Raw genomic sequence first — 26719 nt, forward strand, 5'->3', positions numbered from 1 at the left:
TGTCGAGTTAAAAGCAATTATTTCCGACATTTATTTTGAACAAAAACAAAAGCTATTTATTAATTTCCCTTTTAAATGGCGATAAATAACTAAAGTAAAAGAATTACATGCGTTGTGAAAACGCAATAGACTGATATTGACACTGCCATAAAGCGAAGGCATGAATGTCGTAAAAAACCAACATGGCGGCTGCAATGACAGGACGTGGTGAGAGAAATGCAGATATATTAGCCAATAGTTGACAGTTTCGTTGTATTTATAATAAACCTCGTCTACAGTTTAAGTAAAGCGATCTCTTCTTGTTTTCAGGTGTCTCTTTTATTAGGAGTATACCTTCGGTGTTACTCTCACGGTAAGTGCATCAATACGAGTGGCAGGTTAGCTGTACCGCTAACGCTCTCTGCAGAAGGACAAAATCCAGCTCAGATTGGCTTTTTATGTTACCCACTCCTGCATCATTAGGGTGGGAATTCCGGGTATCATTTAAATACAGTGTAGGAAGTCATCTTAATTTTACAGCCGCTATTTCTTCAAGTTTAGGTAACCAAGAAACTCAGCATAGTTAGTCTTGGGAGAAAAAGAAGGCTACTGGATTTCTTTAGGTTTGTAAAGACGTTTCACCTCTCATCCAAGATGTTGCTTCAGTTTATAAAAAAAGAAAAGAAATGATGTATAGTCCCGCTTATTTAATTTTCTAGTTGGGTTTATATCCTTTGAAGGTAGTCCTGAGGGTCGTTGATCCATTTTTGATCACCCATCATGAGACCATGACTATCATGTGAACACTGGCATCACTGAAAGGGTGACCTTCATGCTTTTGGTGCACATGTACAGTTGGGTCTTGTTCTGTTGTGAACCGACTGTTGGGTTTCTCCTGTGTGCAGATCTGAGCCCTCCTTGCTGTACTGCATGCACTATGTGGCTTAGCTTGTGTGACAGTTTTGTCCTTGAGATAAACCAGTTTTTGTCTCAGAGAAAGTCACAAATATTTTCTACAAATAGGACATCCCAGTGCACTTCAGAACCAGCAACACCCTTACTATTTACTCCCCAGTCAACTCTAACTGCATTATATTGCACGCTAATGTGGAACAGGGTCATTAAACTGAAATGTCTGATTTATAGGATATGGAAAACAAACATCTTAATAACCTTTAAACCTTTATTTAGCGTGTTGAATTTATGTGTTCACAAAAATGTCAGCTTAACGATTTGAGAAAAAAATGTTTTTGTACATTTGCTTACAGACTGCATGTGCTGACTTATTATTATTATTATTATTATTATTATTATCAATAATAATAATAATAATAATAATAATAATAATAATAATAATAATAATGCAACAAATAAGGATCTTTTATTATGATTCATTATGATGTATTATTTTCAGTCAGGTTTGTTGTAATTGTGATTGTATGATATTTGTGCCACAATTTATTTGCTTAACAGTTCAAATATTTGTTGGAAATTTGATGGATGTAAAATTATTAACAAGCTGAATATGGCAAACACACAGCAACACCATCGAGTTCAGCTAAAACCTTCATATGAAATTATGAAACAACAGAGAAGAATTCTGATGAATGAAGAGACTCTGTTCTTCCCACGAGCAATTCCTTATAGAACTTTAGGAAATTCTTACACTGTAACACCAGTGACACAACTCCAGGGGTCCGTTACTTTCTCCTGATATTTTCTAATATTTTATATTTCGTGTTGTTATGTTTATTGTATATTTGATAGTCATAGATAAATTATTGCTTTTTTTTTTTTTGCATTGCATAGTGGTAAAAACCCCCAACATGGTTCAGCTTCAGGGTTAAAGCACCTCCTCAGTTTTTTTTGTCCTGGCAGCAGCACATGGTAGCATCTCATCGATGGAAGTTTGGTGGACAGTCTTTTCGGGTGGCTGGGATCTGGTGAGATCCTATTGGCTCAGATCTGCAGCATTTCATGTATATGTCCCGTTGGGTGCACTTCCCTATCTTGGGAATGATGCTCTCTATTGAAGTTTTTCCTGGGTGGAAGTTTGAAGTTCTTTAATCATCTGAGTTGGTAGAGGCATTGATGGGCTTTCTTTACCAGTGGGGTGTCTAGGATGATGTAAACATCAAGGTATTTGAAGTTATCCAGTTATCCACCAGGGCTCCTTTAATGCTTAGAGGGTAGAAACTTTTCTGCTGTTTCATGTTAATGTCCACTGGTGCTGGGCCATCTCATACCATTCACGGTAATAACGGTATAATGTTGGGCAACGATAAGAAAATGAAATATCGCGATAGAATATGGGTAAAACGCGCATGCGCGGTGCCTTTGTTTTCATACGAACATGGCGTAAAAAACATGGTGGGGAAGCAGAATGAGAAGGGCGAAAGTGGATTGTTAAATGAAACTGATGAACCAGAATCGGTTTGTAAAAATGCTGCAACTTCAGTGGTGTGGAACTGGTTTAGCTTTCGTCCGTCAGATACACAACAAAGCACTATTTTTGGTAGAGCATGCTAGCGGGCCGTTATTGTTACCGTGTTGTTTGTTTTTTTGTTTGTTTGTTTGTTTGTTTTTTTTGGAAAATACGGCACACTTACAATCAATCCTTTGATTTTTCTGAAAATCGACAGAGCCCCTTATAATCCCGTGTGCCTTATGTATGAATTCTGGTTGTGTTTACTGACCTCGAAACGATTTTATGTACACGGCGCTCGAAAATCTGTAGAATGTTTCAGTACGACTTTGCTAAGCTACGAAGCCGCACCGCTTGATGGATTGTTGGAGCATTACGGCTGTCGTAGGCGGAGCCTCGCGGAGTGATACGTACTGTGCTTCAACATAATATTACCGTATTGTGTGTTTATAACCTCTTTAAGTTTTGTGGATATTATACATGGTTATGCTGAGGATTTGTCAGCCAGTTTCCACTGGAAATACCTTTTGGTTAAACTGTCAGCAAGGAATTTGCACTGTTACATTTTTATAACTTTAATGCAGATAAAAAAATAGCTGCTAGTTTAAGTGAAAATACATTGATGTTTTGGGGTTTTTTGCACTAATAAAGTTGTTGAGTTGTAAAGTATTTTCAGATGTATATCGTGATAAATATTTTTGGTTATATCACCCTGCTCTAGTGTCCACTATCATCTCATTTGTCTTACAGGCATTAATCTTGAGATTGTTCTCCTTACAGCAGTCAACAGGTGGTTAATCTCATCCTGGCAGTCAGATTTGTCATTCTTTGATATCAGATCTGCGCATGTTTTAGAGGGTCCAGAGTGGCAGCCAGGGAAGAAGAGATGGAAGTTATGATCAGTTTCTCAGCACCACAGACATCAGTGCTATGGGGCAAAAGTAATTTAAGCAGCTGGGCTGGGGTTTCTTAGGAACAGGAACTATTATTGTCTTTCTGAAGCATGTCGGAATAATGCACTTAGACGGGGAGAGGTTAAAAAATTACTGTGCAGGCTAATGAACTGCAGGCTATTTTTTTTTTTTTTTTTTTTTTTTTTTTTTTTAATCCATTCTTAAGCCTCCCATGATTGTCTGACTGGGATTTGATCTGAGTGAAGTTGAGTGCAGTTACCAAAGGGAAGGAAAGGGGGGGAGAAAAGTAAATAGCATACATAAGTTTAATAAAAGAAAACCCCAAAGCACCAAAGACAGGATCCATCTCTTATATATAGTGGAAACAATATTAACAACACCAGAAAGTCTTTATTACAAAGCATCACTTTCCAGTTCCTCCAGGGGGAGTAAGTGATAAGTGGAGTGTCCCTTCCCCCCCTCCTATCCTCCTCATCTCTCTTCCTGGGGAGAACGGTGTCAGGACTACCCTGCTTGGCCTGCTGCCACAATGACTTGACTTTAAATAAGTGGAAAATAACAGATGGACAGATGTGGTGTACACCTGCCTCACACTACTGGACTGAACCCACCTCAGAAACCTTTTCTCCATGTTCCCAGGTTACAGATTCTAGGTGGCTCCCAGCAGCTCTCATGTCTCCACACCAGCGCATCCCTGGAATCCAAAACCTGGGAGAGGAGGAACCTGAAAGTGTATCCACCTCAGCTGCCCGATGAGCCTCGCAGACCAGCAGTGAGTCTTTCTGCCAGTGTATGATGCAGAGTGAAAGGATGTCCTGAACAGGAGCTTATAGACGTTTTTTCTTCCCACAGGAGATTCACCACAGTAGGAGGCAGATTAAGTACAGCAAAGACAAAATGTGGTATTTGGCCAAAATGGTAAGACGTACTATATATTCAAATCATTCGACAGCTCCATCCTGATCTGTAGTGTACAGCCATTTTTAAAAAGTTGTCATCTGATCAGAAATGCTCAAGGAACTATTTCAGCTTCTTTATTTAGAACACTAATTTTGAAAAATCACTTTTTTGTGTCATGATCATCATATATTCAGTATGTTCTTCATACTTCACATGAGTCCTAGACAATCGGATTCTTTCAAATATGTTCTATCTCAAAACGCTAGACTGTGTCTGTGCACACATTCCACTGTGTTTGTGGCACATCTGCTCATAGACTTGCTCTGGTTTGTAGGCTTAAGCTCTGTGCCGGAGTTAAAAAGCAGTCCAGCATCCTGCTGTCCTAACAGCTGTGCAGAAACTTTGATTTGATTATTTAGTCCAGCTGCTTTTTAATTTTTTTCCAGATCAGAGGGATGAGCATCGACGAGGCCATCGCACAGCTGGAGTTTAATGACAAGAAAGGGGCAAAAATAATGAAAGAGGTTTGGAGCTGCATGTTCTCCCTTTTAACTGGTTGTTACCGTGTGTTTGTTTGCTTACAATCCCAGAGTGCAGATGAATCAAATTCCTGTTGGATTAAAGCGTTCCTGGTTTCACTGCTTATGCTACAGATGTTAGAGCTGTGTTCACACATCATTCTAACATCATCCTTTATGAGCTTGAAGTTTATGAATGAATGTTTGCCTGTGTGTTTCAGGTCCTTCTTGAAGCTCAGGAGATGGCAGTGAAGAATCACAATGTAGAGTACAAATCCAACCTGTTTGTAGGTGAGTGTGAACGTCTGCACGTTAGTACCAGAGCAAAGCTTCTAGGTAGATGATCTGCTGTGTAAATGCAGTGTGCTAACCGTGTCTTAACATAAAGTAGTCAAGAATAAAAACATGCACTGAATATGCATGCTTTTAAGTTAAAGATGCAGTATTGTTTAAATATTTATTTATTTTTGGGACATTTTTCAAAGATTTTTTTTTTTCCTGAAACTACTTGAAAATGTCACATCAATTCACACACTCTCACCAAAGGCAAGAAGATGCCGTTCAAAGTGAGCAAATGACCTTTAGTAATGAAAGCAGGTAGTTCGTTGCCTTGTTTAAGATGAGATGCTGTGCCGAGTAATTCATGTGGAGTTGCAAACATTATTACAGAGAAGCCTGAAGTCCACCGGCACAGCCTTCATTACTTTGGCCTGTTTTCGTCACGGGGCACTCTTTCAAATTAAAACTTCTCTTATCTTTCTCTTCCTCCAAATCTTTCGCCCTCTTTCAACTTCACACCGTTCCCATCCTTTCTTCGCTCCTGCAGCCGAGTCGTATTCCGGCAAAGGGAAGTACCTGAAACGGATCCGTTACCACGGCAGGGGTATGTTTGGTATAATGGACAAAGTTTATTGCCACTACTTCGTCAAGCTGGTGGAGGGCGCACCACCCAAAATTGAGAAGACGACGAGCTTTGACCAGGCCAAAGAGTACGTCCAGTCCCTGAAGAACCGAACCATCATCCACAGTCTGTAGAGCAGACATCTGACACCGTTTCAGTCTCACTGTAACCATTTTTATGTGTATGTATCTTTTTTTTCCTGTAAATAAATACATGAGAATTTCTGAGCCTTATTTTTACAACAATATTTTTATGAAAAATACAATTAGCGTGCAGAAGTAAGAAAAGACTTGAATTATTTATTTTTTATTATGTTTCATAACCTGCCTAAAGTAATCAAGTGTATCAGAAAAACAAGCTTTTATTTTGCAGAAAGGGCTGAATTTATACAAGTGTGTATTATTGAGTAAATATAGGCTTAATATAACTGAAGGAGAGTACATTTCAGTTCCTGCCGTTACACATTAAGAATTCCCACATCTTCAACATCTGCTTATAAAGTCAAAGAGTTCAGTGAAATGTGGGCTGGTACAGTCAGAAGTTTCAATATAACATCAAAAATATTGATGATATACTCCAGTAGGGTTTAAATGACTAAAATACCTGATTAACCCCAAATATTTTATGTAAATAAAAGTATTTGTGTCTCGTTCTTATGACAAATATGCATCCCAAATAATATATTTTATATCCTGTTTTAAAATGCTAATTCAAATCACCATCAGTTTTGTAGGCTAGTACCAACTCCAGTGCTCGTATTGGTTTTGGCTGTAACTGTGCTGAGCTGAACACACATCTCAAACTAAGTTTTGTGCGTTTTTGATTGACCTTCTTTTCGTCCACACCTGCAACCTCACAATAAATAAAAATTCTGTTTTAGAATTAAAAGTTTGCTGCTGGGAGACATACAAATGCAGTTTTGCCACAAAAATATTTAAAAACAAAATATCAGAAGCTTGTCAGCGATGCGCATATGATCAGTTTTATAGAATTATTTTCTATTATTTTATAGAAATTGCCTTTCAGTGTGGGGTTTGCATGTCCTCTCTGGTCCTGAGTGGGTTCTCTTTGAGAAGTTTGGTTTCCTCCCACAGTCCAAAGACATGCATGTTACATTAACTGCTGACTCTAAACTTAAGTGTAAGTGTGTGTGTGTGTGTGTTAACCCTGAACAGGATAAATTAAACATTCTAATTATTACTTTATAATGAAGCAGTTAGCTCTACATCAAATATATTGCTTTAGATTTCACAGTGTTTGTTGGGGGCAGTGTTGTGCCACAGCATCTGTTAGAAAGTAATCCGTTGGTGCTGTAGCCATCTAGAGCTGAAAACCAGCTGTGCAGCCAATTTAAAAGCTATTGCACATTCCTGGAAGTTTGTGAGTACATGTAAGAAAAAAAGAGGGGTTTTTTTACTTTTAACAGCTTTGCACACAACACAGCAACGTCTGACATGAACACTGCAATTTGCCTCTGATGTAGCAGTGACACTCCCTCAGCTGTGCCTTTCATCCCACTGCTGCGCACAGTGAGCCACGAAATAGCTGCGTGTGTGGAAAAAGCATCCTACAGCACCTCAAGAAAATCTCGTAGTCCCTGCAGCGCATGCCCAGGTGAAAACAGACCCCGTGTGTCACCCCGTCACAGCCTTCCTCCTCTGTATCTGGTAAGCATGTTAGGGTGACAGCAGTTGCTACGGCTCCTCACCTGAAGCAAATCTGCCAGCGTCGCTGGTTTTCATCCCTTCACTTCCATCCCAGCTCTGTGAGTCTGACTCGCAGACACTCAGAGCTGCAGGAATCCATAAGCTGAAAGTGAGTTGCTTGGCTGGGAAGCCTCGTCTGAAGAATGGAGGAAAAATATTCAGTGTTTACAATGAGATTTCACAGGTAGCAACAGGCGTCTTTATAAAGCTCGGCCTCGTTAACTGTTCAACCTCAATTTGCTACTTGAATCCACTCCTCCGCTGCCTTTGCTTTCTTATCTAAAGCTCCCGAGGAATGCAATTATGTTTGCTTAATGCGGTGTCTTTCATGTGTTCATCTATTTATGGCTTGCATTTTTCTTTTGGATTTCTCAGACGCACGCTCGTCATTAATGTCTGTTATTCTCCAAAATAAATTGAATTGAATGCGTCGGAAATGACGCTCAGGAGGAGACATCAAAGTGTTTCCTCGTTGGGAATTTGTACTTTCGAAAGGTCGCGGTGTTTTGTCGAAGCCCAGAGCCTCGGTCTCTGCTGTTCCTAATTGGCTTTTATGTTCCTGTCCGTGATGTGACTTTGTGTATTTGCCTGTCACCGTCCCTCCAAAGCCCACATCGGGTCTGAGCAGCTCTGAGTGCATTTTCAAATAAAATGCCATTTGCTGGCCCCAATTTCGGCAGACAAGTGCCCTCAATCTCAGGTTGGAGTCTTGGTCCCACAGCACACACACACACACACACACACACACACAAAAGCACTGACTTCAGCAAACAGCAACAGGCTTTATGTCCTCTTTTCTTTCTCTTCATTCTCTCTCAGCTGAGGTTACAACCTGAATGTTCTTTTTTTTACAGTGTACCAGCACACACACACACACACACACACAGAGAGAGAAGAAATACATGTTTGGATTTTATTTACAGTTTAGAACAAGTAGGCATCTAGTTTAAGTCTATCAACATAGCCATACTGAGTTTTTGTGATGGAAACCAACATTCATCTTTGATTTTTACAATATCTGCTCATTTTGCACCAGACAATATTCATTTTTGACACTAATCAATGACGTTATCCATCCATCAATAAACCTAACTGCTGATGCATCTTATGACAGGTTACAGGAGCCTATTCCAGGTCAGCCCGTTCTCACTCCCGAGGCGTAACATGCCGACGTTTTGTCACGTCCCGCGGCGTTCCTGAGGAACGCGAAAGGAGACCTTCGGCGTTCTTATGGTACGCGGCGGGTTATGGGCGAAATCCAGTGCAATGACGCTCCCGCGGTAATAGACGTTCCAGCCCTGTATTCCAGCCCTAAACCTAACCTTATCCCTAGCCCTAACTATAACCTTTTTCCTGAGCTTAACCAGGACTTTAATGATGTTAAATAGCGTGTTTCTAAGCGATTTGAAGAAAAAGAGCGAACATGTGTAGATTGAGTCCATACGGTTCTCATATCTCCTCATTTTTCCGAGGTCGTCATTTAGGAACGTGGTGGGTAGCCGAAAACGTAATATGTTGACGATTTGTCACCTAGCGTAAAATGTTACGGTTTGGGAGTGAGAACGTGTTGCCCAGGTGGTGACATACACCCAGACAGCATCAATGCATCTAAACATCTTATAATCAAATTTGCATTTCTTAGATAAGCTGATAAATACATTGTTTATCATTCACTGCCCCACAGAGACCTTTCAGCACCTCCCAGTATCAGCAGCTCTCATTTTAGCTCTGAGGAATTCACCTGTCCATTTGTAAGAAGGAGGCCAGCGAGGTGTTCTACAGCCCAGGTCAGCAGTACATAAAAGAGGCTAAGCTGTTTCATTTGAGGAGGAGACGCGAGGGCTTTAATGACCAAAGGATGATGCAGAGCGTGGAGAGCAGATCACAGTCTCTGGAGAAGCTGGTCCTCGAGCAGTGCATGAATGTAAAGAGTCAAAACAGAAGTACCATCTAAGCAAGGAGTTGTTTTAATGATTATTTATGTTTTAAATACACTGAGGAAAGTTCGGTGATTGAATTTATCCACACAGTTAATTAAGCAGCAATCCATTAGAGTCGCTTCAGGAGTACAAAATATTTGATAAGACTTCGCCTGGTGACCCGGAGAAGATCCTCTGGTTCTTCTGAGCTCTCTAAGACTTTTGGAAAGCCATGCTGGTTAGACTGCAGTCCTGCTGATTAATAGATGTTTGAGTACAAGTGTAATTAGTGTGTGGATGAGAGAGATCTTGAACAGCATTGAGGTCCTGGTGCAGTAGTGCCTTGGCCAGATCTACATGCTGTAGCTGTTTGCTGTCACAGGGGCTCTGGAGATTTGTTGAATTCCCACAATTCCTCTGTTTGCTTAGTCAAACAGACACAAACAGGAGACCATAAATCCCTCATTAGAGGTAACAGGTAACAACCGGTGACTTTCATTTGCATGACAAACAAGTGGATTTAGCAATATCATCACTTATAATTATTATATGAGTGTGAATGCTTGTCTGTCTCTGTCTCTGTGTGTTGGCCTTGCAGCAGACTGGCGACCTGTCTAGGGTCCCTGTGAACCAGAACTGAATCAGCTGATCCTGTTTCTGTTAAACATTCTGGAAAAGGATGCTGGGGACGATACTTCTGCCACTATGTCAAAGTCATAGTATATAAATGTAGATCTGTTTAAAAAACCTTATAAAAAGCTACATCTTTGCAGGGGTGGAGCTAAACGTGCACCCCTCTCATGTACCTCACAGTGGTTTGGTCCACTGACTGAGTTTGCACAGGCAGTGGACTTCTTTCAGGATTTGTGAGGCACTGCTATTTGCTTCTACCACTCAGTAAAACAAAACACATTTAACCATTTTTTATCTGCTCCATTACCTCACTGTTAAATCTTGAGCTTCTATGTCCCCCCCCCCCCCCCCCCCCATATTGTTGGAGTGGATTTTAAAACACATGAGCCACACGTACAGTCTTACATTCATTCCAACATACACACTTCCATACATACATTACATTTAGACTATGGGTAAATAAACCAACAGACAAATTACCAAACTGGGGAAATGTGCACGTTACTGCGAGGGTCATCAAAAAAATACAAATAAAAAGTAAAAAATAAATAAATCATCTGCTTCATCTTACTGATGTTGATGTTGTCACAACGGGACTGAACGGACTCACGCGCAGGCTCTAGGTCTTGAAAGCACAAGAGTCTTTATTACGATACACCAGGTGATTATTTACAAAAGTGAGGGGAAAGCCGGGCTCCGGGGGTCCACACACGAACGGGAAAGACGCCGAAAGTCACACACACACACACTCCGTCCACTCCTCACGCTCCTCTTCACACTCCAATCACTCAGGTAACACAGGGGTTGGTCCAGGGAATCTGTACACAGAGACATGAAGGGATTATAAGGGCAAATCGCTGTGAAAACACTCTAGAAGTAACTGAGCTGGGGTTACACTGACGAGGGTCGGCAACGGTCCAGCGACGAGAAACACAGAGCTGCCATCTTATAAAGGAGCTGGAACACTCGTGATGAGCCACAGGTGCGTGGGCCAAGGGTAGGAGCCCACAGGTGAGCTCCGCCGAGGCAGAGGGAGGAGGGAAAGAGGGGAAGGGAGAGAGCAGGAACAAAAAAAGAATATAAAAACATATGTAGCCATACTGAGCCGACCGGGTAGGCACAGGGACCCTGACAGTTGTGCAAGTAGGATTGAGATTAAGGAAATGCTAAGATACAAAAATGAGTTTTTTTTATTGAACCAGGAAGTTTGCCTTAGTTTTTTTTTTTTTTTTTTTTTGGGGGGGGTTCCCCATTCCTTTTTTTTTTTTTTTTGTTTTGAAAATATTTTTATTGAAAAAAGAAAACAACAGTACTTGCAGTTACCGAAATACAATCAACCTTTCTTCATTTTTCTAAGTAAATAAACTTATATATATATACATGAAAAAAAACAACGCATTCTAAAACAAGGACCCCCCCCCCCCCCCAGTCCCACACAGATCAACACAACCATCAAACATATTAGAGGAATATAACAGTAGCAGAAGTACATTTAAACAGGCAATACCTCTAGACTAACAAAATAAGAGATAAAGGGTTGCCACTTGTGAAAAAATTTGGCTGTGCAACCTCTCGGGGTTCCCCATTCCTGATAGAGTTTTCTGATTTCCCACGAGCATGACAGAATTTCTTCCACTAGCTCCCAGAAATAAACTTCTAATGAGTATTTATGATCGTGAAGACTAACGTGTGGAACGGTGGTGGTGCAGGCTCATCAGTAACAGCAGTGAGTGGACTCTGCTTGGTTTGGTGATTTAAAATGTTTCAACTAAACTGCATGTGAATCAGTTCAGACTAGTCTCCAATAACCACAACAGCGCGCAGGGTAAGTCAATGTAAAAGTTATGCACGGTTTCCAGAATCCTAATACCTTTTGTCCAAAGTGACTGATGTGATGAAATATTTATGAGGGGTTTTTTTTTGTGTGCTGTGGTTTTCACACGTCACATAAATAAATGATCAAAAATGAGGAACTATGATTCCATACAGCAACACCTGTCCCGTCGCCCCTCCACAGGGATGCCATGTTGGAGTTCGGTGGTTACATGGAGTGAATTATGTATCATATCTTTCCAAGCATGAACTCATCCTGCAACAAGACAAGCAAATGTGCTGCCAGCACTGGGAATTAAGTTGAGGAGAGATTTAAGTTGTCTGGAGTTCATTATTCATGACGGGTGAAATTGTGCATTGAAAACACTTCTGTACACAGGCGTATGCGCTACACAACCCAGACTTCCTCACACACACACACACACACCGTGATGAAAGAATGAGATGCCATGATGCTTTCTTTCATTTGTTTTTAATGTCTGTTGTCGGTCAGTGTGCTGGGCGGCTCAGCAGAGGCTCGGATTGAGAAACAAATAGAAATCAGAAGCCAGTTGTGTGGGGAGTGCCTGAGGGTGTTATTCATTTCCTTTTAACTTTTCCATTTTATGTTTTTTTTCCCAGCCTCTCTGCGGTGGCAGTGTGCAGAGAACGACAGCCGCAAAATAGTGTTAGCTCCCAAATGAAATCTTCGGCATAAAAGCGGCAGAGCAGGCTGCCTGCTGGCCGGCGCTGGATGCTTTGCCCTTGAGAAACAAATCCAGACATGGAACACTTTGTTAGCTCTCTGGACAGCCTCCAATGAAACGACGTTCACCTCTTTTCGCCTAGAAGAAGAAGACAAAAACAGCAACAACATCCTTACCTTATAGTCTTTATCTCTGTGATTCTGTGACAGGGACGCATCTGTTCTTAGAGTAAAGAGAGGAAGCAGAAAGTGAAGTACTTAAGTCCTCATCTGTTCTGTTGTTACAGCTTATTTGTTTTTGGAATGAATAGGAAGCTACCAACACAGTCTCCTCACTCTTCAACATGAGGGATACTCTACTTACAATCTTATGATCTTTTGAACATTAAATATTCCCTGCAGGTGGGAGCGAGCTGAAAAACTGCACCGTGAGTGTGGTCACCTTGAATTCTTGTCGGTTAGAGCGCACTCTGGTGTTTTCCACCGTTGAAAAGGTATACTGCCATCATTCTTTTCTAATTGTAGTTTTTATGTTCCTGTAGACTATTTTACTCTAAAACACATGAAATTACGGAGCCCCGCAGGGGACATGGGAGAAAAAAAGAAATTAAGACGGACTTTTGCGAGATCTCGCAAAACAAACTCGGGATCTCGCAAAAGTTTTAGCCGCATTCTTCGGAGGTCGCCAGCTCGAAGCCGACCGGGAGGTCGAGGCACGATGTGCCGGGAAAGCGGTGTTCCTCCCGGCTGTAGTAGGTCTCGACCTCCCGTTAGCTTCGAGCTAGTGGGTGTTAGATCTCCGAAAACGCTTTTGCAAATATGTGATGTCTTGTAAACCGAGCAGGTATCTGACGTTTACACAACTACATTCACGCCTCAAAATATCTTAAAAGTGTATTTTGTGACCCAGAAAGAGTAATATTACAACTAAGTAGCTGCCGCCATTGTTGGAAATCAACTTTTGCGAGATCTCGCAAAAGTCCGTCTTAATTTTTTTTCTCCCATGTCCCCTGCGGGGCTCCGTATGAAATACAATAAATTTGCATCCACAAAAATAATATTGGTGATGCCTCTGAGTTTGTTATTTCACAGCCATGTGGAAGATAAACGGTGAACAGATTTACTTAAGTACCACAGACTGTATGTAAATGATGGCAGATGTGAAATAGTGAAAGGCTAGCATGCACAGTCAAACGCTAGCGACTTGTCAGTTGCACAGTAGAGCATATCCTGGTTTTATACATTTAAAATGTACCATGATTTACAAAATGAATATGTGTTATGTTCAATGTTACTTGACACTAGCAAATAAGCTCATAATGTCAGCAGGAAAATTGCTAATTGCAATTAACACATTGCAGGGAAGGCATTTTAGTATCCGTGCAATCAGCTGTCCTGTTGCTGGTTATTCAGATATCTGCGTCTCGTCCCGACCCTCAGAGAGAATACAAGTTTAGCGCACTTTTGCATCTGTGGTTGCAATATCATACAGGCTAAACTGTATAAAACCATATCACACACCGACACCAATCATGGTCTAAAAGCTTCATAACCAAAATAACCAGCATAACATTTCTCGTCTTACACATTTATATTCAGTCTTTGCACTCGTCAGGGAAAATGTGCCTCACTTGAGTTCACAGCTTTTTTACAAAGTACTAAATAAAGTGATTTTGTGCTGATAAATTATGAGGTCATTGCAATACTTCAATACTTGTTGCTTTTGAGAAATGACATATTAACAGTTTTGCAGTATAGTGAACTATATAGAATAGTTTAGTATATAATGCAGATGTGGGAGTACAGTGTGTTCCTGAGTCAGGGACATCTTGTATCATTCCCGTTCTATTCTATATCACTATCCTCCTTTATTCTCCCAGTGAGCCAGCATGTGTATTTGGATTATTATGAGTCTGATCCCAGTTTAAATCATATTATATCTGCCTCCAGCATAAGCACTGTGGCTATTCAAAGGTATTTGTTTTTACACATGATGCAGAGGAACAGCAAATGAGAGCTATATTGCAGTCTTCTCGTTTCTTTAAGTGTTTTAGAAGTGATCACATCGATTTCTAACTTTGTCCACAGTGTCAGTGATCTACTGTTTGAATATCATTAAAAACTTAGTCGGGCCAACATAAGCAACCCCTCTGCTAGCCGGTCCTTTAAAATAACCCTACAATGGTTCATTATGGTGATAAAAGGTATGGCCCACTTTTTATTTTCATTATAAAATCTAGTCACCCCCTCATGCTTAAAGTGCTCAAGCATTGGATGTTTAAATTACTATATGATTTAAAACATGAGATAACTTTAACATTATCAATAATTTCCATAATCCACAATGACCAGTAAATACTTGATGTGTTTCCTCCAGTATTTTACTTGCACTGGGTGTCACTGTTGCATCATGACTGACTTCACCTGCGTATTGCAACTCAAGGCCTGAGAGTCACGCTTCACATGGGGCAGAGGACAGCTTCCCTCCGTGTGTTTTCAGGCTTCTTCGAGCGATCGCATCCCACACGACACACCCACCGAGCGACACGCAGAAAGCAATCTGACAGAATCCTACTGGGTGTGCGCACCGCACGTCTTTCAATTCATCAAGATGAATTTCAATATTTCAATTTGTCACCCGTGCTGCAGCTCTCAGCACAAAGTGGTATAATACAGAGACGATGAGCATCAGGCAGAGACAGAGAAACATACTATTAAAGACTGTTACAGTAAAATTGACTTTGAGGTAATTCAAACAGTGTGCATGTGCATTGGAAGATTTCATTACAGCTCCACAATACTTCATCAAATGTCCACACAGATGCTCTACACTTCATTGTTTTCTCCTTTACTGAACAGAAAGTCGCATGTATTTCCACATGCAAGAACTTGGCATGCACGCGCAGTGTTGTTGATTCATTTAATGCACAACAGTCAGTTTTTGTCTCTTTTTCTATTGTACTTGTGAAATGTGTTAATTATCTGTCAAATGTTGGCAGTGTTGGGAAGGTTACTTTTAAAATGTATTCCATTACAGATTACAGATTACATGCCCCAAAATGTATTCTGTAACGTATTCCATTACGTTACTCAATGAGAGTAACGTATTCTGAATACTTTGGATTACTTAATATATTATCATGCTGTTTACAACTACATGAATGTACTATTGCTGTGATTTATTACTGTTACTGAAGGTCCGCGGCTCCGAACCGTAGTAAAGGGACCTCTGGCTAATACGGTGGGTTCTGTGTCGGCTCGTAGCCGAAAACTAGCTTTACTTTGTTGTCTGGGTCACTTTGCTTGTGAGAGACAGAGAGAGGCGTTGAAAGGCTGCTCCAACGGAACTTATTGTTTTTGGAGGAAAACACGAACACGGTGTACAGTCGAGTCTTAATAGCTTACTTACAACTGGGCTCGTCAGGCACTCTTCTTGGCTGCAGTGGTTATTATTATATTTACATGCTTTCTGCTCGATGACAGCTCATACTTTTCCTTTTTCTCCCTCCCTCGCTCACAGACACATAACGGGTATGGCAGTCCATTCTCCCTGCAGCACGGACTACACTGCCTATGATGCTACATATACCTGTAGCATTCTGCCTATTAGCTTAGCACAACAACAACAAAAAGGCCTCTCTCACCCAGGAAACACGCAGAGAGAGAGAGAGAGCGTCACCCTGTAACCATGGCAACCGTAACGCTGCCGCCTGGAACAACAGAACGTAGCTGTCAAACAAAACCCAAACAGTCCTGACCCGCCACAATATGAAACAGGGAAGTACCGCCGTGTAATCCATTTATTTCAACAAAGTAACTGTATTCTAAATACCACCTTTTTAAACGGTAACTGTAACGGAATACAGTTACTCATATTTTGTATTTTAAATACGTAACGGCGGTACATGTATTCCGTTACTCCCCAACACTGAATGTTGGTGTAAAAATGTGATGAGAAGTCGTTCTGCTGGTTTTTTATAACATTTGACTTTCTCTACAGGAGAACAGTCAAAGTCTGCATCTGCTGTGTTTTCTGTCTTTCTGTGCTTTGATGGCTGATGGAAGGGAATGAAAACAAGTCATTTGCAGGAGGTCCCTGGGCGACAACAGGAATGCAGTGGTTTGATTATTTACAGACCCCCAGAACATGACAGTATTTATTTGAAATCTTGGTGATAGAGCTTTTGGAAACACGTCTCAGAAACTATAATTAATGCTTGTGGAAAATAATAACGCTATAGACGCAAGTGGTGGTGAGTCATAATGTGTTTACTTTTTCTTCCAACCTACCCTTGTCTAAGAAGGTATTTCCACAGCAGCAAGCAATTCATCAACACTGTCACAAACAGACGGAGAAATTTACATGTCTGCTACTGGTTCTCATTTCTCTACTACAGCTTTTCCTCTTATTGGATAGATCCTGGTCTGGGAATACTGCACTGATTCTTTACCCTCTTGAGGAGACTTCATGATATGTGGGAGTTTTCCCGTCTACATGATGTGTTTTGGAATATTCATATGCAGTGTCCAATGGAAGATGCTTTCAGAGTATGGGGTATTTGGCATTGAGCCTTTTGTTAAATGCTATTCAGACCATGTACTATTCAGACTGTGCTCAGAGCTTCTGGTAATAAGTCAGACTTGTTTTTGAACTTCACCAAAGCTGCACTTTGTCACCAGTTCTGCTCATAATTTTTACGAGGACAGAATTTGGAGGCACAGCCAAAGATCAGAGGATGGTGCAAGGAAGTAGTCTGCACATTTCTGGCTTGATTGAGTGATATCCTCCAACTCATACCTCAATAGTGTGCAGCAGCAGCTGAAGCGGCAGGAATGAGAATTAGCACCTTTAAGTCTGAGGCCATGGTTCTCAGCTGAAAAAGGGTGGAGTGCCCACTCTGGGCTATGGATGAGTTGGTGTCCCTCCAAAGTGTAGAAGGTGAAATATCTGTGGGTCTTGGGAACAAGAGTAATTCAGGAATTTGAAAGATGAACTGGTGCAGTAATGTGGACGCTGTGCTGATCTGCTCTGGCAAAGAGAAAGCTGAGCACCAGGGCAGAACTGTGGATTTACAAGTTCACCTACGTTCTTATTCTCTCACCTAAGCTTTAAACCGTTCCTAGTGAACAAAGAATTAAGACAGCAGATACAAGCAGTGTATGCCACGGTTCTGGGTCAGTTTGACCAAGTAGTTTGAGTTATGTTTTGGTTTATTTTTGAATGATGGATTGTTCTTCATGTTTCCCTGTGCTTTGTTGGGTTTTATGATGAATCTGCGTTTCAAGTTACTTTGGTGTGTTTGATTGTTTTCTTATTCTCTTAGTGCTTGTGATGATGATGATGATGTTCTATGTTCCAGCTTATTCTGGTTTATTTTTAGTTCTGCCCGTGTTAAGTCTGTGTTTCTTAGTCTGCATCCTTGTGTCTTATTTCCTGTTTTATTGTGAAAGTCTTTGTCTTATGTTAGTGTGTGCAGCTTTGCTCCTCCTGTCTCGTTAGTCCAATTTCTCCCAGCTGTTGCCCATTCCCTGATTACCACCCTGTGTATATTAGCCCTGTGTTTTCCTGTGCTCAGAATTATGCCTGTGTGTTCAGTTCTCAGTGTCATTTTTCAGTTCATGTTTTCGTTTATCACCAGCAATAAAGCTGAGGTTCTCAGTTTCAATTCAGTCTTTAATTCGGATCCTCCTCTCCATCCACCTGCACACAGAGCCCTGACAGTGTATCTTTGTTTCTTGTTCTTTGCTCTTTGTTTCTTTTGAAATCACCTGCCACTGAACCCCCCCTCCCCCAGAAGAAATAAAATAAAAATAAAGAAAAACATTATTGTTTGTCATGATTCCCATGGTTTTGAGTTTTGGGATGTTTACATTTTCTCTAACTTGGTAATTTTGATTTTGACATCTGTATTATGGTTCTGCATTCTGTATTCTTGATATTCGTCTTTGTGTTATTTCTTAGGGTTTACATGTCTTGTCCCCCCTTATCTTATACAAGTTCCCTCTGGTGTAATTTCATGCTGCTCTGTGCTCCTGCTCTGAAGTTCTTTAGGTTTAGTCTGTGTTTTTGGTTTTCAGATGGCCCGGTGTAATGGTTCTGTTCCTGTTATCTGTGCCTTTAGTTGCATGGATGCTTTAATTGCTAGTTTTATTTTTCTCTTTTGTATTCCTATTCTGTCCTCCAGCCTTGTCTCTGTGTTTGTTTATCTTCTGTCTCTGTGTCAAGTGCATATGTCCTCATCCTGGTCTCACTGTTAGTAATTTGCTCTTTTATTTTGATAGTCTCTTGTCTCTCGTGCTTTGTATTAAATTCCGCTTCCTCTGTCTCATTATCTGCGATTGGTTTCAACTGTCCTCCCACCTGTTGCCTGTTCGCTCGTTGTCTTGTGTGTGTATTGTTGCATTCTCCCTCATGGCTGAGTCCATCCTCATAGTATGTTTTCCTTAAAGACTCTCAGTTGTTTGATTATTTGCTCTTAACCTTCTTTTCTTTGTTTTGTGTAAGAGCTCAGCAATAAAGCTGCTTTTAATTTTTGTTTCTCATCTTTCCAGTTTTGCATTTTGGGGCCACACAGCCAACCCTAACAATGTACACTCTTCAGTAGTGCTAGCTGGATGCTTGACCTTGACCACAACCTACTGAGGCGCTGCACTGAAAACCTCCTCAGTATGGTTTTGTTTTTTTAGCAGATTGTATTTTGCATAGAAAGTGCAATTTTGCCTGCAAGCATTCACCAGCTTCTATACAACCTACAAACTACTAACTGAACTGTGGCAGTCTGCTGTTTATAAAAGTAATCACAAGGAGATTTTTTTTGCAGCAGCCTGTTTGGTGGATTGATTTCACCCAGCGACACATGTCAACCAGTTGGAGAATACACAGTTTGACTTTGCACCTGGTGGTTGCCTCAGGGCTCACTGGCCAGTCTCTAGACCCACATGACTAAAGATTCAGTTAACAACACAATACTGTTGTCTATTGTCTAATTAAGACAGCAGATACAAGCAGTGAGATTCAGCTTCATCCAAAGTGGTAATTTGTGGTTATCGTGAAAGATATGCTGAGCAGCTCGGGTATTTGGAAGGGGCTCAGAGCAAAGCAGCTGCTCCTCCACACTGAAAGAAGCCAGTTGAAGTGGTTCGGGTATTAGGATGCCTCATGGAACCTGCCTAAGTATGACGTCTCGGGAAGATAAAATTCAGAAGAGACCCCAGGGCAGACACAGGACACGCTGGAGAGATTATGACTCTCAGCTGACTTGGGAACACCTCTGTATCTCCCAGCAGAGCTCAAGGAAATGGCAGATGGAGCCGGAGACCCAGCCCTGACATTAGGCCTGATAAGAAGATGGGTGGATGGATCAAGCATATCATCATATGACCTTAAACACACCTCAATAACATTTTTAAAAGCAGAAATTTAAAGACATAACCTGCGGTCAAATAGTTCATAAAGAAGCCAGTTTAAATGGGATTGACTTGCCAACTCGTACAGTTTCATTAAATCAGCAGTCAAATCATCAGGCACATTCTCCCAGTGCCTGCTTAGGTTTTCGCTGCATATTAGGTTAAACCGGTGATTCTAAATTGTCAGTAGGTGTGGGCGTTGGCATGAACTGTGGCCTGTCTCTCTGTGTTATCCTGGTAATGGACTTGCAGCCTGTGCTGGGTGTTTCTCGCCTCTCAGCCACTGTCAGCTGGGACAGGCTTCAGCCCCACTGCAGCCCTGTTGTTGGCGGTTAAGAAAATGGATAGAAGGATGAATCTGAATGCCGATGTAGCTATCACAGCTGTGTGTTTATGCGATGCAGCCCCTCTTACCAGTTAGAGATGATTATTAGCTGTGGTCATAAATCTGACTAATTTGACCAAAATTCTAAGTACGCTAATGTAGTGCAATGAATGCAGTGACTTAAGCTAATGCTGTTCTAAACGTGACTCTGTATCTACAGTGTTGCATTTTCTCTGACAAGTAAATAGCTCATATTTGTTTTCTGACTTGCCACCAGGAAAGTACGGAGCCCCGCAAGGGACATGGGAGAATTTTTTTTTTAAGACGGACTTTTGCGAGATCTCGCAAAACAAACTCGGGATCTCGCAAAACAAACTTTGCGGCAAAGGTTTTAGCTGCAGTTTTAGCTCGAAGTTTTAGCTTGAAGCTAACGGGAGGTCGAAACCTTCCGTTAGCTTCGAGCTAACGGGAGGTCGAGACCTACTACAGCCGGGAGGAACACCGCTTTCCCGGCACATCGTGCCTCGACCTCCCGGTCGGCTTCGAGCCAGCGTCCGAAGAATGCGGCTAAAACGTTTGCGAGATCTCGCTCCCGAGTTTGTTTTGTGAGATCTCGCAAAAGTGTTGCGAGATCCCGAGTTGGTTTTGCGAGATCCCGAGTTAGTTTTGCGAGATCTCGCAAAAGTCCGTCTTAATTTTTTTTTCTCCCATGTCCCCTGCGGGGCTCCGTAGGAAAGTCACCGGATGCCTGGCGATGCTGGACATCAGACACCAGTCATAAAAAGGCCCATAAGTGCAGAAACCATAAGAGGGAGGATGATGCATGTGTGAGACTGTGTGCTGGAGGGGTAGCGAATATACTGAAAGTGTGGGAGGCCTGGTGAAACATCAGAAGCTACAGTGCCTCCTTCCTAAAATTCACTAAAGCTAAACATTAACTCTGTGCTGAGCCAAACCTTCTTTATTAACAAGGAACATTGCACCTCTATCCAGTTAATGAAATATTGATTTGGAAATTGTATTGTAAGACGACGGAAAGCTTTTAAAGGGCTTAGTGCCTTTGCTCTGAGCCAACTTCATCAATTATTATTTTTTAATGGTATTATTTGAAAAACGCTCCTAAAGACGAGAGTGGTTTTCCCCAGGCTTTGCGTGCACCGTGTCCGTGATTAGCGTCATATTTCCATACGGAGGCAACACGGGACCCTGAAAGGCTGCATGTTTTTTTAATGAAAGATGTTGGCATCAAACTGAGTTTCATAACGATGACAGTGGGACATTGCTGATTTAATGATGTGTTTGTTCCTATTCCAGTCAAGCTGTTAAAAGAAAGAAAAAAGATGGGAATTAATCACATTTCCAAATGCTTTCCACAATCAGCGACTCAGTTTAATGGGATTGTGTGTCCCCGGTGTCCGAGCTGGGCCAATTTTACGAACCTCGCGAATCAAAAAAAATGGCAAAAATATTGAATCCATCTGTACATTACAGATAACAAAATAATCCAAACCAAATGGAATCTACTTGGTGCCAGAATTTAGTTATTTTGGTATCTGTGTTGAGCAGCTGACTTTGGTGAACCTTACAATTCAAACTGTGAGATAAAAGCATCAGAGCATTGATTTTTTTTTTATTTTTAAACCTGAAAATACATAAAAATGTGCACATGAATACCAAACAACTCAAAACAAATGCTGGTTCAGTTTAGTCGGTAAAAACGTTCAGAGTACAAAATTGAGCATAACGGCAGTTGAGGCAAAAGTCCTGGCAGAGCAGGGACGTCAAACTCATTTTACACCGAGGGCCACATGCAGCCCACTTTGACCTTGAGTGGGCCGGATGAGTGAAACTCCTCTTTATATCAGTGAAAGGACATTTAATGACACATTTAATACCGGAGATGTGCTAATATAAGATAAAGAAGCTGAATTTCAACAATACATCTGAGTTCCTCTACATGATAAAAGTGTAAAATTACAGAAAAAGTTCTGGTAGCTCTAAAAACGTGTCCTGCTTTTGACTGAACGCAGATAATAATATCAAACAAATGTCTTCCAAATAAATGACCTAAACCAGATGAAAATATATGCCAGATCTCTCTGAATAGAAGTGAAAAATACTAATGTTACATTGGGAAAAACAAATCATTTGTATTTATGTTTGTGATATTAGTGACCACAACATATAAAATAACATTAACATAATTAATAAGTGCACACAGTCAGTTTCTCATATGATGATTATTAAATTTTTGAGAAAACCTGATCTTGACTTTAGTTTGGCCGATTGTTACAGTCAGGCTTTTCACTTTAAGCCTGACTAGAGGCCTGCAGCTGACAGCCTGGTCACTGGGCAACAATGTGTAGCCTCCCAACTGGCTGGGATGTGGTTGCGCGTAACTTAAATAGAAGAAGTACAGATAAAAAGTATTCTGGTAAAAAGAGAAATACAGAGTCAACTTCTGTAGGAAAGTGCAGATTCTGAAGACTCTATGTACCAAAAGTAAAAGCAGCTTTTTGGAGGATTTTTACTACCAGTTAATTTTGTGCAAAGCTAACTGAACTGCACGCCATATTAATATAAGGGAAAAAAACAATATTAAGTCTTTCTTTGATGCTTTACTTCCTCTCTCTGGGAGCAACTGCAGCTTCAACTTGCAGACACATAGTTGGTTTTCTGTTAAGCAATTTTCTTCGTTTCTTTTGAAATCACTTAAACCCCCCCCCCCCAGAAGAAATAAAATAAAAATAAAGAAAAACATTACTGTGTTTAGGTCATGGTTCCCATGGTTTTGAGTTTGAGTTGCCTTTAGTTGCATGGATGCTTTAATTGCTAGTTTTATTTTTCTCTTTTGTATTCCTATTCTGTCCTCCAACCTTGTCTCTGTGTTTGTTTATCTTCTGTCTCTGTGTCAAGTGCATATGTCCTCATCCTGGTCTCAGTGTTAGTAATTTGCTGTTTTATTTTGATAGTCTCTTGTCTCTCGTGCTTTGTATTAAATTCCACTTCCTCTGTCTCATTATCTGCGATTGGTTTCAACTGTCCTCCCACCTGTTGCCTGTTCGCTCGTTGTCTTGTGTGTGTATATTGTTGCATTCTCCCTCATGGCTGAGTCCATCCTCATAGTATGTTTTCCTAAAAGATTCTCAGTTGTTCGATTATTTGCTCTTAACCTTCTTTTCTTTGTATTTTGTAAGAGCTCAGCAATAAAGCTGCTTTTAATTTTTGGGGCCACACAGCCAACCCTAACAATGTACACTCTTCAGTAGTGCTAGCTGGATGCTTGACCTTGACCACAACCTACTGAGGCGCTGCACTGAAAACCTCCTTACTATGGTTTTGTTTTTATCAGATTGTATTTTGCATAGAAAGTGCAAGTTTGCCTGCAAGCAGCAGCTTCTATACAACCTACAAACTACTAACTGAACTGTGGCAGTTTGCTATTTATCAAAGTAATCACAAGGAGATTTTTTTGCAGCAGCCTGTTTGGTGGATTGATTTCACCCAGCGACACATGTCAACCAGTTGGAGAATACACAGTTTGACTTTGCACCTGGTGGTTGCCTCAGGGCTCACTGGCCAGTCTCTAGACCCACGTGACTAAAGATTCAGTTAACAACACAATACATGTGTTTAGCCTAGAGGGGTTTGAAGAGGATCTTGAAGAGGTCTTCGAATCTTTCATATCATAGACAGTGAACATGGCTAGGAAAAGCTGAGCTCCAGTAACAGGATCACTTCCACTGTTTTGCTTACCCATCCATCCAGCCTGAGCTCCTCACCAGCCAACTTTCATAACATCATCTGAATTCCACTTTTGTCCTTCTCTATCACGTTAATAAAAAATTGATTTGGACGTTGTATCATAAGGTAGAAGCTTTTAAAGCGCTTGGTGCATTTGCACAGAGCCAATTTCATCAATTATTATTTTTTAATGGTTATGTTATTATTTAAAAACGGTCCTAAAGCAAAAAGCAGATTTCCCTGGGCTTGACTGTGCATCGTGTCTGTGATTAGTGTCATATTTTTGTACCAAGGGAACGTGTTTTTTTAATGAAAGCTCTTGCCATCAAACAGAGTTTTATAATGATGATGACATTTGTACACTGCTCATTTAATGATGTATTTGTTCCTGTTCCTGTTGAGAATAAGTTAAAAGAGAAATTTTAAAAGCATAACGAATTAGTCACATTTCCAAATGTAGTTCACAATCAGTGATTCAGTATAATGAGATGGTGTGCCCCTGGTGTCAAAGCCGGGCCAGTTCTGAAGCGTGAATCAAAGATTGGCACAAAATCGAATGTGTCTGCACAGTTGAACCCAGCTGTACAGTACAGATAACAAACTAATCCCAACCAAATGGAATCCACTTGGTGTTTAAATATGGTTATTTTGGTATCTGTGCTGAGCAGCAAATTTTGGTGAATTTCAAACACTCAAAGTATCATATAAAACTAACAAGATGAATAAAAGCTGAAAATATTTACTGTGTGTTCTGTTCATGAATAAGAAACAACCCAAAGCAAACACTGTTTGAAGGATTTTATTGAACCAAACTACAAAATATCTATATGACTAAAATGCTTAAAAATATATATGTTCATCTGAACTCAGACGCCCTCTACAGGAAAGGGCAGAGCAGGCTGTACCTGCTGTGGAGACTCACTCCTGAAGACCTTCTCTGACTCTGTGGTGGCCTCTGCTATCTTTTATGGTGTGGTCTGCTGGGGTGGCAGCATCTCTGCTGGGGACAGGAAGAGACTGAACAGGCCAGCTCTGTTCTAGGATGCCCTCTGGACCCAGTGGAGGTGGTGAGTGACAGGAGAATGGCGGCTAAGCTGTCGTCCCTGTTGGACAACATCTCCCACCCCATGCAGGAGACTCTGACAGCACTGAGCAGCTGCTTCAGTGGGAGACTGCGGCACCCACGGTGTGGGACGGAGAGATTTTGCAGGTCTTTCCTCCCCACTGCTGCCAGACTCCACAACAAAGACTTTAACTGATCAAACGCACACATCCACAAACGTGCAATAACTCTAATGTGCAATAATCTTTTCTGGCATCGTTGTATTTTTACTCAGTTGTATATAGCATTTGTATTCTATTTTTATCTTATTGTATATTTTATTCTATTTTATTCTACTGTATATAGTATTTTATTCTATTCTATTCTGTACAGTTGTGTACTGTATTTATTTTTATTGTATTCTAATTTTTGCTTCATAACTTTTGCACTGTCCACTTCCTGCTGTGACAAAACAAATTACAAAACTAATAAAGGTTAGCTTATCTTATATAATATAATATCTTATATAATTGTAACTGGGTGATGATAAACCATTAAACTGACCTAACTGGTTTTTTACTTTACATTTCTGTACTTCATGTTTGCAAAGCAAACAGTGATATATCACACAAACAGTGCAGAACTGGCACTAAGCAGACTTATAGCTACCTTGATGAGCACCTGCAAGCATGGATTAAGTATTTATGTTTTAATCCACCCAGATATTTGGTAGATTAAAACTGCCTCTAGCCTGGATTGATTTAAGAACCAGTGATGAACTCTATCCCTCTCCTGCCTGGTTCACTGCTGAGCATATATGCCTGCTTCTACCGACTACTCCGAGTTTAAACTCTGTGCAAAACCTTAAAAATATATGTTGATATGTACACCGCAATACAGCGTTTACTTGAATATTTGCCTTTGACTGCGCTTCAGCAGTATAAAACACTGCAACACAAATGACCCAAGTCACAAGAAGACAGCTTAGTCACTTTTAGGTTAATTTTGTTTGGTTTTTGAAATACTGCCTGATGCAAATAAATTTGAATTACAAACGTTAAAGAGCAAAATACCTTTTTGGCTGAACAGATTTCAGTGGACAATTTGTTTCTGTAAGGCAATTAAATGGTATAAGTTGAAGCTCATCTCACTTATAGCGAAACTCAGTCGAATTATATCAGAATAAAAGGCCACTAAGAAAGTGCGTGCTTCATCAAGGCCAGTGACCTCCTGTATGTAACAGTTTTAAAGAAAATGATTTGGATCACCTCCAAATTTTAATGGATTCACACTGAGCGCGTGCTCACTAAGTTTAATGAAATCTTCCATACAGGCAAGTGAAACAGGTGACAACTCAGGAATTTTTCTAGACTTGTTTTGATGATACCTAAAAATTTAGCATATAGATGAAACTATTCATTAAATCATAATTAATCAAATTAATTAGGTCCAAAACACAATGTAAATGGTGCCATTAAATTAAAATTAATATTGTCAATTGAACCTACATTAATACAGTTAATAAAATGAACAAAGTGTTTAAATTCTAATTAATGGTGTTAAATGGTGACAATAAAATAAAGCTGTTGCTTTTATTTAACAATTTCACTTCTGGTATACATCACCATTGAAATTGCAGATAACAACCATATTAATTTATGTTTAATTGACCAAGTTTTGTGGAAAAGATTGCCTTAACTTTGTCAATTAAATCCAACGTTTTATTTCTTAGAGTGTGGAAATACAAACTGGCAGACTCTGAAAATGGCTATATTGATACATTAGTGC

At 40.5% G+C, this 26719-nt stretch overlaps 1 protein-coding gene across 1 annotated transcript; it reads left to right on the forward strand.

Moving 5' to 3' along the window:
• Positions 1 to 133: 133 nt before the first annotated feature.
• On the forward strand, positions 134 to 5912 carry mrpl22 (mitochondrial ribosomal protein L22). Its single transcript, XM_006785141.3, has 7 exons — positions 134 to 207; positions 310 to 352; positions 3958 to 4090; positions 4171 to 4236; positions 4665 to 4742; positions 4958 to 5027; positions 5563 to 5912. Exons 1-7 carry the CDS (start codon positions 183 to 185, stop codon positions 5769 to 5771), a joined length of 624 nt encoding a protein of 207 aa, XP_006785204.2. The 5' UTR covers positions 134 to 182; the 3' UTR covers positions 5772 to 5912.
• The last annotated feature ends 20807 nt before the right edge of the window (positions 5913 to 26719 follow it).

The sequence above is a fragment of the Neolamprologus brichardi genome, chromosome 10 (genome assembly GCF_056152115.1).
Source record: "Neolamprologus brichardi isolate AB-2024 chromosome 10, ASM5615211v1, whole genome shotgun sequence".
Classification (NCBI taxonomy): Eukaryota; Metazoa; Chordata; class Actinopteri; order Cichliformes; family Cichlidae; genus Neolamprologus; species Neolamprologus brichardi.